This window comes from Eubalaena glacialis, chromosome 3 (assembly GCF_028564815.1).
Source record: "Eubalaena glacialis isolate mEubGla1 chromosome 3, mEubGla1.1.hap2.+ XY, whole genome shotgun sequence".
NCBI lineage: Eukaryota > Metazoa > Chordata > Mammalia > Artiodactyla > Balaenidae > Eubalaena > Eubalaena glacialis.
In genome coordinates, this window is record NC_083718.1 from 2688321 (window position 1) to 2704612 (window position 16292).

Sequence of the window (16292 nt, forward strand, 5' to 3'; positions counted from 1 at the left end):
TCAAGTCAACATTATCTAGTCAATAAAATAAGACAAGAAAAGGAATTTGAGGGGCAAAACATAAATCTGTATTTACTTGCAGACTATTATTGTATGGAAGATAAACTACAGGAAAGCCATTTCAAATGCAGGAATTCAGCAAGTTTGTTAAACACAAGTTCAATGTTAAAAAAAAATAGTTACATGTACATTAGCCAATTGGAAAATGTAAGAGAAAAAGTTTACATTCACAATAACAACAAACTCTATAACGTAGCTAGGATAAATAATTTACAAATGATACCTCTGAGGAGAAAATGAGAAGGCATTATTGAAGGACACCAATGTACACCTGACTAAAGGAAAGATAAGCTATGTTCATGGATGGGAAGGGCTCGATTCTGTAAAGATAATCATTCTCCCCAAATTAATCTCTAAATACAAGGCAATTCTTTTCAAAATTCCAACCAGACTCCTTGTAAAATTACAGCAAGCCAATCCTAAAGTTCATATGGAAAAGCAAAAGCATAAGGATAATTAAGACTATTTTGAAATAAAAGGTAGAGGGACAAAAAGTATAACGTTACTTAAACATGTGGGATAATCAAAGAGACCATTAGGGCAAAACAGAAAGTCCAGAAAGAGATCCACACATATACAGATCTTGAGTATACATGAAAGGTGGCATTAAAAATAGTGGGAAAGACAAGCTATTCAATTTAATGAGTGTTGGGGAAACTGACTACCTATAAAGAAAAGAAGACAAAATAAAATAAAAACTAGAACCCTACCTCATACTATACACAAAAATTAATTCTGGGTGTATTAAAAGATCTAAATGTGAAAATCAAGGTCTTAATATATTTGGAAAAAAGCTAAAGGAGAATGAATTTTATGACCTTAAAGGTAGGGAAGGATTTCTTAAAAGAAGCTACAAAAAGCAAAAACCTTGTAAGAAAATATGAATGAATATGGCTACTTCTGTGAAAGAAAAGATACATTAAAAGAGTGAAAGGAAAAGCCAAATTTATCTATGTATCTATGTATTTATGTATATATCTATATCTATATCTACATCTATATCTAAGAGTGCCCTTCAAATCAATAAGGAAAGGCATACGTCCCAATGGGCAAAGGACACGAACAGGTACTTCAGAGAAACATGTAAAAAGATTCCTAATCTCACTTGTAATCAGAACGACAGAAATTCAATGATAGTGTTTATGATGTGAAGAAATGGGAACTCTCAGTTACTGTGGCTGGGAATGCAATTTGGTCCAGGCATTGTGAAGAACAATGTGGCAGTTTCTAGAACTGAAAAGGATTCCCAGCCATATATGTCCAGGAAGACATGTAGAAAAATGTTCCCTTAGTGTGGTTTGTAATAAATATCCACCACCTGGAGAATGAATCAATAGATTATGGTACATTAAATAACGAAATCTATGGCCCAGTGAAAATGATGATCCAGGCTCTGGATTTATTAAGGATTCCAGATCTGCAAGAATCAAAATAGGAATCTGGAAAACAACATGGAGCAAAAAGGGAAAATGAAGATGTTTTTTAATCCTGAAAGCCTCAATTCTTTTGTAAGATAAGAATAAGTTTCTGCAGCTACCCCTTTGAGAGAGGAAGTTTCTTGAAGTTATAATTAGAAACGATACTGTTACAGTATTCATGCAACCAATCCTTTTTGATACGGGTTGTTCTGGACAAATGCCAGAACATGTGGTTATCCAATTTGCCCTGTAATTTCTTGTGGCGAGCAATAATGACAACAACTTTTTAAAAAAAATTTTTAAAAGAGATGGATAATTACTACAACTCTATCCTGACTATGAGTATCAGGAATGTACTAAAGATTTTTATGATGAAAACTTTAATTTCGGTTATTCTTAAAACACTTTAAAACCTGCACACATTCGCCTTTTCATCTCTATTTCCTACTCTCCCACGCTACTAAGCTCAGTCCTTTGATTCTGAAGCTAGCCATGGTAGGAAAGGGAGACTCTGTTAATGATCCAGGCTCAGAATATCTGATAAATTATAAGATTCTGTTTACCTTAAAGATTTGGAGGATAGGAATTTGGACACCAGATGCTTCTTCACATTAAAAAGAAAAATCTGCATAGAATCAGCAAGTCAGCATGAACCCAAAGTGCCCTGAAATTTCAGCAGTGCTTCTGACTTTGCATTGAGAAAACCTGCCATCCCATTCCTAAAACTGGTCAGTAGAAAGCAGCCCTGGGTGAAACCCCACGTGGCAGTCTTGAGCGGGATGTTGGGGAGAGGGCTTGCTAGCCACGAAGAAGGTAGGGCGGGTACTCCACACTTGTTGTCGCAAGAAAGATGTGGAAGGATCAGATATCCTCCAGATTCCCGACTGGTCTGTTTAGACTGGGTCATCACTATCCTAAATGACAAGCATTGGTATAGTGCCTTACGGTTTACACACTTAATCACTGAGCACACTCGCTAAGTGAGTATTTTTTCTAACATGAACTATATTTTCCAGGCATGGTGCTAAGTGCTAGGAATGCAGAAGGAAAAGAGGCCTGGCATTCTATGCAGGGCATACAACACAATGACAAAATACTGTGGTAGGTGGAGATTTGTGAAAGAAGCAACAGGAATTCAGAGGAAGAAGTGTGGATCTGTCTGTGAAGTGAGAGAAAGAAGACTTGTCAGAGAAGGTGATTTTGATCTGAGATGTGAAGGATGACCCACACACAAATACCCAACACCCCTGGTGTCCGTGTTTTACAGTCGAAGGAGCAGAAGATCCAGGGAGACTCACATCGTGAGGGATGCTGCTGACATCAGCCGGGGCTCTCCCCACCCCTGCCCCAACCCACCCTGCTTCCAGGTGGGGGAACCCAGGACTCTGAACCAAAAATATTTTAAAACATGCACAAGTTCATGTTTTCATTTTTCCACTCCACTGAGTTTCTTGAGTTTGAAGCCAGCAATACTCGGGGGAAGGGGGGGTGGTGGATCTGATAATATTAGAATCACTATTAGTAATTGTTATTAATAAAGCATCCGATTATTTTAAAATATGGTCATTAAAGAACAAAGTTAATTTCTCTGAAAGGTTTTAGTTCTCAAATTTCAACACTTCCCTTGGAAGGAATAAGTTACCCAGGATTTTCATTCCAAAAGAAATAGCTTTCTTTCTCAAAGTGAAATCTTGAGTTTTGTATACTGGAAGCTGTAATTTCTATTTAGCCATTAGAATTAGAGATGAAGTATTAATAAGTTTGAAAGAAGAATTTACAACCTTTTTAGGTAAAGTTAACTACAGAACACTGATAATTCGAGAAAATGGAAGGGAAACATTGAAGAATTTCCTGGGGAAAACATTCTCCAGGGAGCAGGTGTCCACCCAGCAATTCCACGTTGCTACAATGTCATCATTGGGGCCCCAGCAGCCTAGAAAGGGGACCGGTTGTTTATTGTGTGACTTTGTCTGATTTTGGGATGTATGGTAGATGAACTAAAAGGAAGTGGCTGCAGCTTGCTTCCTCTGACATATTTCAAAATATCAAAGGTGATAATGGCACCTTGGGTTAGTAGATCAAAGATTTCAAACTATGTCTTGGTGCTGAATTAACAGAGTAGTTTCCGCTGTCACAGGGAAGATCTTTTTCATATAATCTGTACACCAGAGATTATATTCGGGGAAGAGGAATTTCCCAATAAGGGGCCTTCACTTATATGACTTTTGCTGAATGTAAATAGAGAGGCTTTGGATAATAATTATTGGTACCATGGGCCAGGTGCTGTGCTAAGTTCATAATAATGACTGCATTTAACCCTCACAATATTGCTTTTAGGGAGAACGTTACTATTTCGATTTTACCGATGGGGAGACAGGAGAGCTAAGGTGCCTAGGCATCTGGAGTCAAGCCTGCAGCCTTTCCCACCTTGGTAGTAATAAACTGGTTATGAATGCCTCCCCCTTCCCCTCTTCCAACGCCAGGACCCAAATCCTAAGACTTCCTTTCCAGTGGGTGTAGACGGATAACAACAGGTCTGGGATTAGAAAACCTGGCTGGGATCATAGGCTCTCAGACTCCGAGCTGTGTGGCCTTGGGCACGTCAGCCACAGTCTCTGAACCTAGCCACGTTCTAAAATGACTCTAACTTGTTATGTTATATGTAAAGAGTACTTTCTAAATAAAAAAGTTCTACACGGTAGTAGCAAGCATTGGAGGGAAGGGGGCGGGGGAGTTGTTTAATGCGGCGGTCCCCATCCTTTTTGGCACCAGGGACGGGTTTCGTGGAAGACAATTTTTCCACGGATGGGGCGGGGTGGGTAGTTGGTGGTTCAGGCGGTAATGTGAGCGATGGGGAGCGGCTTCACTCGCTCGCCGGCCGCTCACCTCCTGCTGTGCGGCCCGGTTCCTAACAGGTACCGGTCCTCAGCCCGGGGGTTGGGGACCCTTGGTTTAATGGGAACAGAGTTTCAATTTAGGAAGTGAAAGATATTCTAGAGACGGATGGCGGTGATGGTTACAAAACAACGTGAATGTACTTAATGCCGCTGAACCGAACACTCAAAAATGGTTAAAATGGTAGGTTTCATGTTACGTATATTTTACCACAATTTAAAAAAAATTTAAAATGAGAAAAAAAAATCTGTACCTTAAAAAAAAATTCTGCAGAGATGATAGTAATACTAATATAATCATTATTTTCTCTTAGGACAAAGAGTGGAGAGAAAGGGTTATTTCAGGTGTGCCATCAATCCTTATGTATTACTAAGACAGGACAAAATTATACACACCTTGAATGTGGTCATTCCCCTCTAGGGACTAGGCAGAACTGTCCAATTTGAGGTCAGTGTTGCCACTCTGGTCACACTACTGCCTTTATGGATTCCCCCCCCCCCGACACCCCCACTGCCCCCGACCCTGGGGCAAAGCTGGCGGAATCAAAGTGTGATGGATGTGCCGGGTGCCTCTTCCAAAGCCGGGACACCCAGGACCTGGCACGCGCTGCAGAGCCCTCCAGAATGTAATAAAAGGCAACGAGCATTCCTTGCTTTCCTGGGAAATTACTTGTATGCATCACAATGATGACATTTTTAGATTTAGTTAAGAAATTTGGCCAAGAAATATCTTGATCTAATTTTGAAATAACGCAACAGCGGTAATTCAGTCAGTATTGAAAACCACGTCTGTGCTCTTTTCCTGTGTGTGGAGTCCAAAATGTTCAGTTCAGACCTTGACCCTGTAGGACTATGCACGAGTCACTTGACCTCTGTTCAGCTCAATTTCCTCATCCAGGAGGGAGAAGTGGTTGGACTTGGCCACAGTGCAGGTTCTTTTCAGGGCTCGGGCCAAAGTTCCTGTGAAAAATCCAGGTAGCTCGGGGTGTGGGGTGTGTGGGAGCAGTCCTGGAGGGGACCCCCCTGCCAGCTTCCCAATTCCTCCTGCCTCTGATGGAGGTCACATTTGTGCCATGGGAGGGTTGAGAAAGGCCTTTTCATTGACAAGACAGGACTGGTGAGACGGGCATGTGTGTGGCATATGAGGAAGGAGGGAAGGAGGGAGGGAAGGAAGGAGGGAAGGAGGGAGGGAAGGAAGGAGGGAAGGAGGGAAGGAAGGAGGGAAGGAGGGAAGGAGGGAAGGAAGGAGGGAAGCAAGGAGGGAAGCAGGGAAGGAAGGAGGGAAGGAGGGAAGGAAGGAGGGAAGGAGGGAAGGAAGGAGGGAAGAAAGGAAGCAAGGAGGGAAGCAAGGAGGGAAGCAGGGAAGGAAGGAGGGAAGGAGGGAAGGAAGGAGGGAAGGAGGGAAGGAAGGAAGGAGGGAAGGAGGGAAGGAAGGAAGGAAGGAAGGAAGGAAGGAAGGAAGGAGGGGGTCGGGCAGCCATGACGACCGGAGCATCAGGCAGTGCAGTCCTGAGTGTGCCTTTTCTGGAGGGGTGTCCCCAGGGTCCAAAGTGAAGTTCTGTATCATATGGGGAGCTTCCTTCTCTTTGGAAAGACTGTGTTGCCAGCTCAGATACCACCCAGTGCAACGGTTTTGCACATAGTAGGCACTTAGTATGTTTTGTCATTTAATGCTTCAAAGCGATGAAAGGCCTTTATCTTTTATATCTGCTCTTGGTTCCGACTTGAATTGGTCTGTCTTAACCAAATATTACCCAGAACTCAAGACTGGATTTTATCAGTCAACTGGAAAGAAGGCATACGAATGACTCGGCTGTGAGTCACGGATTGGCTCCATTCTAGAATGACCCTGAGGCCTGGGGGGTCCGGAGTTAACTCGTGTGCAGGACCTGAACTGACCACGTTAAGCAACTAACCTCTTCTGAGTCAAGACTAGGACAGCCGCTTTATTTTTTAATTTTTTCTTTTGGCCGCGTGGCATGTGGGATCTTAGTTCCCTGACCAGGGATTGAACCCGCGCCCCCTGCATTGGAAGGGCAGAGTTTTAACCACTGGACCGCGAGGGAAGTCCCTAAGACAGCCACTTTATTCTGGGATTTTAACAGAGCAGCTGGCAGGACTAAGGCAGGAAAAACATCAGCTAGTACATTCAGCGTTCTCATCCACTTTCCTCGTAGGTTATTCCCAGTTTGCTAGGCCAATACAACTCTGAAAAATCATCTCACTAAACAGCAGTAGTTAGCAAAATGACGATATTAGTATGAACAACTGAAAAATGATAAATATCTTTAGGCATAAGCTATTCAGAAATATGCTTAAATAAATGCTACTTGGGCAATTATATTCTTGTGCCAGCAGATAACAAATGATAATCACTTCTTCCATGGCTGTAAATTCGTATTGATTCAGTTCAAACTTAGAACTCCAAAATGAATTACATCTGGTCATCGCTAAACCGCTTTGCTCACTGAAAGAAAAAAAGAATCCACACAACACCTATTACACTGCATTTAATTAAGACAAGCATTAACTTTATGTGCCATTATTTGCTTCTGTGAAATCTCCATGGTGTAAATATTGAACGGCGGTATCCCTTGGATGCTAATCAATCCTTTCTGAATTTCAAATGATTACATAAATTTTAGGAAATGCTTATTTGCCAGCATTACCCTCTGCTACATATATATCAGCCAGGCATTAATATGGAGATCAGTGTGGTTATTGGACAAGTGTCTAGTGAGTGTTTTTCTAAATTAGAGTATCATATACGGAACGGGAAAAACTGAGATTGAATGCTAATTGTAAGAAGAACCCAGGGAGCTCTCTTTTGCTTATCCGTTTCATGAGGAACGATTTAACCAATGCACTTGGGTGAAGATGTGAGGGGAATGTATCCACCACTAGACTTTGCAGGCCAGTTGGTGACGGCGTGTGTGTGTGCGTGCACGCACGTGTGAGGGTTTGCACGGTGAAGTATATTGAAAGGCTACAATAAAGCAAATATTGTGACCAGCCTCAGGAAGGACAATTACCACATCACGGGAAGATTGGTTTTTGCTGTTTCATCTTTTATGCAGATACTTTGTAAGCAGCGTTTTATGACGTGCGGACAGTTGTGCTTGTTTCAGAATTGAATTAATACAGTATTCAGATATACATGGTGATGCACAAATGCAAATGTTTGCTAGTGTTCCAGCCTCAGAAGCTTTTCCAGCGCTTCTGGAGGGAGGCTGTGAGCTGAGGATGGGAATAGGCCCTCAATCGCGTCCTGGCTCGGCCGTGGGTTTGCTCCACAGCGGTCCATACGCTTGGTGCGCCGTTGTCTGATTGACAAAGTGATCAGTTCATTTTGCTTTAGGCACTGCAAACAGTGTTTAATCACTGTGATCAAATCTGTCTGTTGGATTTGGAAACCTTTTTCATGAACTGGATTTAATGTTGCAAAAAAGCAAAGGGGCATTCGAGTTTCCCTTTGTTCCTGTTTTCTCAGATTTGTGTTTTCTTCCCCCCACTGCCCCCGTCCACCTCCCCTTCCAACTCAATAGGGGCACACAGTTGGATGGCAAAAAAAACCCTCAGACCCAACAAGTTGCTGGACCTCTGCTGGAGAGGTGTGCAAAACCAGTAGCCTCTTCTGTAACCCCTGGCATTCCCTTCTCCAAAGGCGCTCGTCGCTATTTCCAGGCTAGTCTAGAAGTGCCGGGGGGGGACGGAGCACGGGGCCTCTGCTGTGTCCACGTGTGCGCCCCCTGCCAAGGATGCCCAGCTGGGGGAGGGCGGGGTGTCCGGGCACAGCCGGGGCAGAACAACCTGACCACCCCACAACTCGCCAATCATCAGGGGAGGCTGCAAAAACTGCTTGCTCCCCCCGGGAGGCGGGGACTTACACTGATGCTGCGCTGACCCCCTGACTGGGACTGGCAAATGGAATGCAGTTTAGCCAAGAGGTTATGTATGCCCTCCTCTGCCATCCTCCTCAGGGCTGCAAACACCCGGGCGGATGGGAGGAAGCGGGTGTGCACGGTGAAGTCTTCTCTTACTATAGGAGAGCACGCGCCATCTGTGCTGGTAACTTCAAGGTGGTCTTTGTCATCCAGCAGCAAAAGAAACGAGTCCTCCCTTAAGGGGGCCAGGATTGAACTGCTGTGGTCTCCAGGCCAGTAACACGGGACCCTTTTGTGTGCGTACTTAAGGACGGAATGTCTGCTATTCCTGCAAGTCCTGTGGCCTCTGGTTAAAGAGATGTGAGGGCAATAGCTGCTCTGCAATTCCTGGCCCGTTATAAAGCCTTCATGTTTCAACTGAAATCTACAGATATAAATAATCTGGTCGGGACAGTGAAGAGAGTTCCCTTCTGTGACACAAGTTCCAAGCTCTGCACAGAGGCCCTGACTACGCGTGGGTCACCTCCCTACTGGCATTTTGCTTTGCTTTCTGCTCTGTGGGGAGCTATTACAGTGCGTCTTGGCCACGTTCTGACCTTGAAAGCCAGGAGGAGAAATGACATATGTAGGAAAAGAAAACAAAGATAGATCTTTATGTAAAGCCCCAAGCCGAAGAATTACTGGACAAAATTCAAACCAGAAAAAAATACCTATCCTATCAAAAACTAAGCCCTTTGGAAAACCAACGACTGAAAATACATTTCCTTAACCCCAAAGACTATGAACTCACCATCCACATTCTCCAGCTAGAAAACACGGTGCACTTTTATTCACTATTAACAATGTCAACATCATATTGCAAGAGTCAGGGTGGACCCTTTAGCAAAGCGGAAAGTTGTACCTGAAGATAGAATTTACTAATTCTTCCCCTCCCCACCAAGGAGCTTCATGCCCTGAACCTCCCAGACACCTATGGCTCCACTTTTTCTATTTTAGGGTTTTTAATGCCGAAGCCCACCAAAGGGGAAGCGGAGAATGACCGTCAAGTTACTTTGGCTTATTTTCTCCTTTGAACATCAGAGTTCAAATAGATAGAAAGTAGACATACAAGTAATGAAAGCTTATGATCATGCAGCTTTCCTAATGCATAGTGAGTGGTCCAAAGAAAACGACAAACCTAAGAGGCAACAACAAAACCACAAGGAGGGATTCTCCGAGAGGGAGGTACCAAGGCTATGAGGCCAATGCTTTCAACAAGCTTGCTGAAATCCTGAACCCAGAGTTCACACAGACATACAGACACACACATGCAAACAACTCACATTTAGAAACCAAGGGAAGTCAAAAGCTTCACAATTATTTAGTATATTCCGTCAAAACTGGAAAGTCATGTAAAGCAGTTCCCTGCTTTTACCCAGGAGAGGCTGGTTTTCTTTTTGGTCCGTATTCCTCAGATGATGGCCCCAATTCCCTACATCATTCTGTATAGATGGTGCCTTAGGATGTAGGGAGCATTTTAAAAATATTGATTGATGAGCTCATACGTCCCTGAAGAGGACAGTGTACTGTAGCAGAGAAAACACGGACTGGAATTTGGGGGCGTTAGTTCCAGACCTGGCTCTGAGCCTAAAATGTTGGGGGTAAATCACCTAGTTTTTTTTATTTCAAATGCAAAATGGAAGGGAGATAGTAAATGATTTACCCGCTTGAAGTATTTTATTATTAACACTACAGAAGAAAAGCCTTCCTGCTCCCTCCTTCTGTAGCTCACTTTGATATCTGACCTGCTTAGTGTCACAATTCCAACAGAATCTAAATACTGATCATCGGCCCTTAATTCCATTAATTATTTTATTCCCAAAGGAGAAGATTCTGTTTAGTGTCTACTTTCCTTATAAGAATTCCCTTCACAATGTGAAGACATCCTTATTTTCTAAAATTAAAAGATGTCAAATTGTCTAATACGTATTATAGGATCTATTTTCTAGTCTCCCTTTCTTCAAATTTTGTGCATTTTTTTTAAACTAATTTTTCCAGTTCCCATTACTTTTTTTTTTTTTTAACCTGGAAGTTGGAAGGAAAGGCTTTCTTTCACTTATGAATGCAATAAATATTTCTTAAAAACCTACTATGTGTCAGAGAGTAGGCCAGGAACAGAATGCAAACTGGTAATAGAAATAATGTAATTTTGCAACATGGATGGACCTAGAGATTATCCTACTAAGTGAAGTAAGTCAGACAGAGAAAGACAAATACCATATGATATCACTTTTATGTGGAATCTAAAAAAAAAAGATACAAATGAACTTACTTAAAAAACAGAAATAGCGTCACGGACAGAGAAAACAAACATGGTTACCAAAGGGGAAAGGGGTGGGGAGGGATAAATTAGGAGTTTGGGATTAACATATATGCACTACTATATATAAAATAGGTAACCAAGAAGGATCTACTGTATAGCACAGAGACCTATACTCAATATCTTGTAATAACCTATAATGGACAAAAATCTAAAAAAGAATACACACACATAAAACTGAATCACTCTGCTGTATACCTGAAACACTGTCAACCAACTATACTTCAATTAAAAAAAAAAAGAAAACAGCTGTTAGAGAGTTCTTTGGAAAAACTAGTCTCCGAAACTAACCTGCACTTGGATAGGACTTCGCAGCTTAACCACTTCCTATTACAGATCACAAGCTACTTTGGTAAAGGCTTTGCCTTGAGTTTAAAACTAAGTAAGTCTAACTGAATCACTCTGCTGTACACCTGAAACTAACACAACCCTGTAAATCAACTAACTATATTCCAATATAAAATAAACATTAAATAAAGTATCTGCTTAAAAAAAAACTAAGTAAGTCTATTGATGCATCTATTTTATCAGCAACATTTCCTAAGTCCCTCCGGTGTACTGAGCAATGTGCTAGAAATCTGGGATGTAGAGAAACATAAAGGACAATTTCTAACCCCAATCTGCTTTTTACGCTGGGGAAATCCTCTCAAAGAGAATAAACAATCTCTTTAACTCAGCTGAGTATGAAAAAGTGCCTTCAGAAATATTGGCTGACCAGAGAAGAGAATAACTCACAACCAGTCAAGGGCACTCATCAGGGGAAACAGGATGCAATATGCCTCTACTTTCGCCTGCCACCTGGGATCGAACAAGAGTCCAGCAGCGTCTAGCCACGGAGCCTCAAGGCTGAGAAAATCCCAAGCCAGAGTAACCTCTTAGCTGGCACGTTCTGGTCACTTGCTGCTCTGAGCACTTAGGCCACATGCGTATTCCTGATGGGCTTGACCATGTAATGACATTATTCAGGAAGCTGCAGTTAAAGACCAGGTGATTGCTTCTCAGCTCTGCATTTGTTTTCAGGAGATACAGTTAATGGGAATTCTACGGGTCTTTGGAATGCATGTGATAATGATGGTATTTGGGGATCATGATCCCATACACTTCTTCCTCTATGAGACTTATTTCTGCCCTGGTTGGTGACAGCAACTTTCATCAGTCACTTTGATTCCTTTTTAAAAGGTGGGAGTACAAACCAATAAATAGACCAAAATTTTATTTTGGCCTCTCTTGGGTCGTCAATATTAACTGGTCAACTTAGAATTATCTCCATGGATGCAAATTATCTCACAGTTAGGTGAGAAAAAGGGTCGGGGGGAGGGGGGAGTAATAGGATTTTAAGAAAACATTCCAACCAGCAAAGACTGGGCCTCCAGAGTCTGTTATATCACACACAGAGAAATATCCTGGGAGATGGGCATTTTTTACTTTTATTCCTTTTTTTTCAACCAGCTTATCCAATTGATGTCTGCTCACAGATACTATTTGAGGAGGAAAAAAATCAGGCAGCAGAGTGGAAGAATTTTGGTCAACTGTACTTTTTACTTTAGTCCTGTCATTAGCTTTTCATGAAATCAGGACCCAGCTTCAGTGAAGGATGACTTTTGGAAGGAAGGTGGTTGGACCTCAACTAATCAGCCGCCGTTCCTACAGAGTTTCCTATTCTGGTTGAAGCACCCAGGACCCTGAGATGCATCCCAGCTGTTTCCTCCGAACCCCATCACATCCCATGGTCTGCACCCTGTAACGTGTCCACACCCCGTCTCACTCCTGTCTCCAAGGGCGTTAAAGCCACTCGGAACACAGTTTCTAGTCCCTTTTCCACACGACTACCAGGAAGGCAAATCAACTTCAGCGACGCACCTCATCCCCCTTTAAAGAATCCTGCCGTCCGTCTAGATTTTTTGCAGGATGAAGAATCCGTGGTACCCAGTTTTGGTCACAGCTATATCTCGGTGGCTGCTCACAGGAAGTGCTCAGTAACTGCGGAGTGTCTCTCACCTGCCTCTCCAGCACATCCGCTGCTTCCCTCAAGCCACACTGGTCTCCCAAGAGTCCCGACCTTGAACTCATCTTGCCCTCTAGCCTCCGTGCTTTTGCCCCAGGCATCCATGTGGCTTAGGAGACTGTACCTGCGTGGGCTCACACCTACTCTCTCACCACGTCCATCAGGAAACCCTGCTTCATCTTTCACCAAGAGCACACAGTCTCTCTCTACACAGCTCCTGGCCTTGGATCAGTCCACAGAAGCCTCGTGTTCCTCCAGGATCCCAGAGGCTCAAGGCTGGGCTGGGATCAGAACACAGCAGGTTTCAGACTCAGGGGCACAGGCTCGGCTTTCGAGGGAGGCCCTGGTATGATTTCACTCCCATCACAGGTAAAACAGGCTTTTGGAGGCTGGCCTGGGTACCCAAAGGTTAATTATCCACATCCCTCAATGAAGTTGTTTGTTGTCCCCCAAAGATTGATTATTCATCGTTTCTATGCGGGGAGAAAAGCTTTCCATTCACAAATTGGAAACTACCTGAACTTTGCTGCCAGTTACTTTATTCTTGCTTCTTTAAAAATAAACTCTTGGCCAAACTTGATTTACCTCTGATCGATCGGAAAGCCATGCTGTCCTTTCCTCCTTAAACAACAAACAGACATAGTTTTAAGGGACATTCAACTAGGTATTCCCTGGTGCCCAGGATCCTGAAACAGTTAACACCCTTATTAAACCAGAGAGTTCTGTGTGGTTGAGGGTCTGGTAAACACACGACCCAACTGTTCAGGAAGATGATCTGTGAGGTTCAAGTGCTGAGAGCACTTCGGGAACACCCAAACCCCACCCTGACTACCCATCCATAGTGTTTGGCAGAGATATAATAATTCTGAAAAATGATGAAGGAACGATAAAAGGGATGAAAACTAAACATGGCTGATGGTTAATCTCTACATCTTCCAATGTCATGCAGTTCTTCAACTAATTTAAAATACCAATGAAATGAGATGAATCTCTTTAAATATTTTATCACCAAGATGCTATAAGATATCTTACACACACATTACCACATTTTTCATTTAATTACTGATCAAACGTACGAGTTGAAAAGACGAAGATCTTGCCATAAACCAGAATAATTTGTGAGATGACAGCAAGCAGGCCTATGCTATCTTCCTCTTGACTTTTAAAAAAACTGTTCTTGAGTAAAACACGTAGACTTAGTTAAATAGAACTTTCCTATTTCTTGTGGTTAATACAGAAACCATACAGGACCCAGTGCTGGCATGGTAAACCTTTGAACACTACATCTATGAAATTCTGTTGTCTTTTTAAATTTTCAGTAACATTTCTTTTTGCTATATTTATCACATTTTCCAAAATATGAAAATGTTCCTTTTCTTTTAAATGTTGACTACATGTGAAAAATTAACTCTGGTTCTATTACTTCAAACTATCCCTTTATTAGCAACAGTTGTGCAGTGCTGTCAAGAGGCATTTTAAAATGAAAGTACCAAATTTGGAGTGTAGACACATCTGTTTTACTTTGCAGTATGTTTTATTGTTTTATTTCTAAGGATATGAATTCACAACTATCTTATAACTGAAGACTAAAGAAAAAACATATGTTGGTAAATCTGATTTCTGCAGTTTTTTCATTCAAGGGAAGTTGCCTCCCTCAGCTGTCTGCCAATAAGTAATAAATGGACTTGGCAAAAAGTTTATTTAAGTTGGCTTTATTAAGCCAACAAAATACAGAAATCAAGTACGGGACAGGCAGAAAAATCTGTTCCTTTGAAGTCAATAAAAATCCATCTCCTTAATCCTTTTTTTATTCCAAGCAGTGGTGATTTTTTCTCAACTGACTCACTGGGAGCCTTGATTTAGCTAATCTGTCTTGCTTAGTTATCTTTCTTCTCCAAAGCTTTCCTAAAAAAGCATCCTTTCCCCTTGACAACCGTCATCTTTTATGCTTGCATAGTGGTGCATCTGGTTATAAACATTCTCTAGTTAATCCTGATAGAGATTTAAGAAACAGGTTTTTAATTACCATCCATATTTTACAAGAACAAAAACAGCAGTAGCTTGCAAGCTGAAACAAAAGGTGCAGAGAAATGACCAACAGCAGAAAAGTGGCCAAAATGTGACACCATGCGTCTTTCCTAACCCTCTGTCATGGCTGTCTATCAGCGTCACCCACTCATTACATCCATCAGGGAAGAACACTCAGGACTCCAGTCATAACTCCTTCCCCATACGCCAAACCACCCACAACAGGGCTATGACTCAGCCAGGAACACACACAGGAAAACATAATCGAGCTGGAAGATTTCACGATTAGAAAAGAAGGTCATTATCTTGGAAGAACAAAAACATGGATGGACCTCAAGACACTTAAAGGTCAGTATCATTTAGTCATTTTTATGAGAAAAGGATTCCTTACCTAAACTAAAGAGCACCAAGAATTTCAGACACACGAACTCTCGTTGGTCAAACTGTAGAGAACGAAGCTTTGCCACCAACTCCTGTGCGTGACTCATGAGGTTGTTGAGTGTGGCCCCCGCTTGTGAGGCTATGATGGAATAGTCCACCTGCAACACAGGATCAGTTTAGGGGGTTTTCAGAACCGGAAATTCTATATTCTATATTTATTTATTATTTACGTTAAAATTTATATATGTATATACACATATATTAAAAATATGTATACATATATATTTCCCTTGAGACTTTTAGGCACTGTGGGTAAAATCAGGTTGCAGTATACATTCATAACACAGGGGACTTTCCCCATGAAAACAGTTTGAGACACATTCTATTATTATAAACTGTATCATAATCATCCTAATCAATCTAATCATTTTGATAAGCCTTGTAGGAAGCAGGTCTTGACTGCCTCAATTGTACATGTAGATACCTTTATCTTTTTTCCTATTGTGAAGTGACATTATCACCTAAGATGAAAATTGTTAGCTCATGAATAAGTTTAAAGAAAAATATACTGTCCATAAAAAGTGAATCCAGGTGGCATTCTATATGCACATGAAGTTAATTAATGAGGCAAGTGAAGGCAGAGATATGTTTCTAATTTTATTAAGAGACTTCATTTTAAAGTAATCATTGCTCAAGATTGCATGCTTATGGATGATGAAAGAATCACATTTAGATTATTCGCTGGTTTGCTGCTTCCTCAAAAGCTACAAAGACTAGCTACTTTCCTATGATTGTCAATACATTTCTCTCTAATGACAGCAGTGATCTTATTTATGAGAAGAATAATTTCTTGATTCAGAAAACAAAAAAGGTTTATTTCCTTCTTCATTTAAAAAAAAAAAAAAAAGGTGCTGCAATGCATCCATCTCAGATTATTCACAGGGACACCAAAAGTTCAATTTATAATAATAAGTTAAGATGTAGGGGTGGCTATCCATGGCAGAACTGGCTTTGCGGCTGCAATTACAGCATAATGGGAAAGCCCAGTTGGTACCTGATGCTCCCATCCTTTTTTTTTTTTTTTTTTACTGGCGAGCTCTCAGGCAACCAGATACTCTTTTAGGTGCATTTAATATTTGCAGCAGCAGCAAATTTGTCTGGGAGGCAAGCCCTCATCTGCCACTCACCCAGAGCAGACTGTATTAAATTTTTATATTTATTGACATTTCATTACCATAATTGACTGCACTTGCTTCTCTAGGA

General features: G+C 41.6%; 1 protein-coding gene across 2 annotated transcripts in view; it reads right to left on the reverse strand.

Moving 5' to 3' along the window:
- The window catches only part of NR5A2 (nuclear receptor subfamily 5 group A member 2), a 112669-nt gene that overhangs the window by 31363 nt on the left and 65014 nt on the right, over nucleotides 1–16292 (reverse strand). For both annotated transcript variants that reach the window (XM_061185261.1, XM_061185262.1), the window contains exon 6: nucleotides 15040–15187. In XM_061185261.1, coding sequence (XP_061041244.1) covers nucleotides 15040–15187 — 148 coding nt within the window. The remainder of the gene's footprint in view (nucleotides 1–15039; nucleotides 15188–16292) is intronic.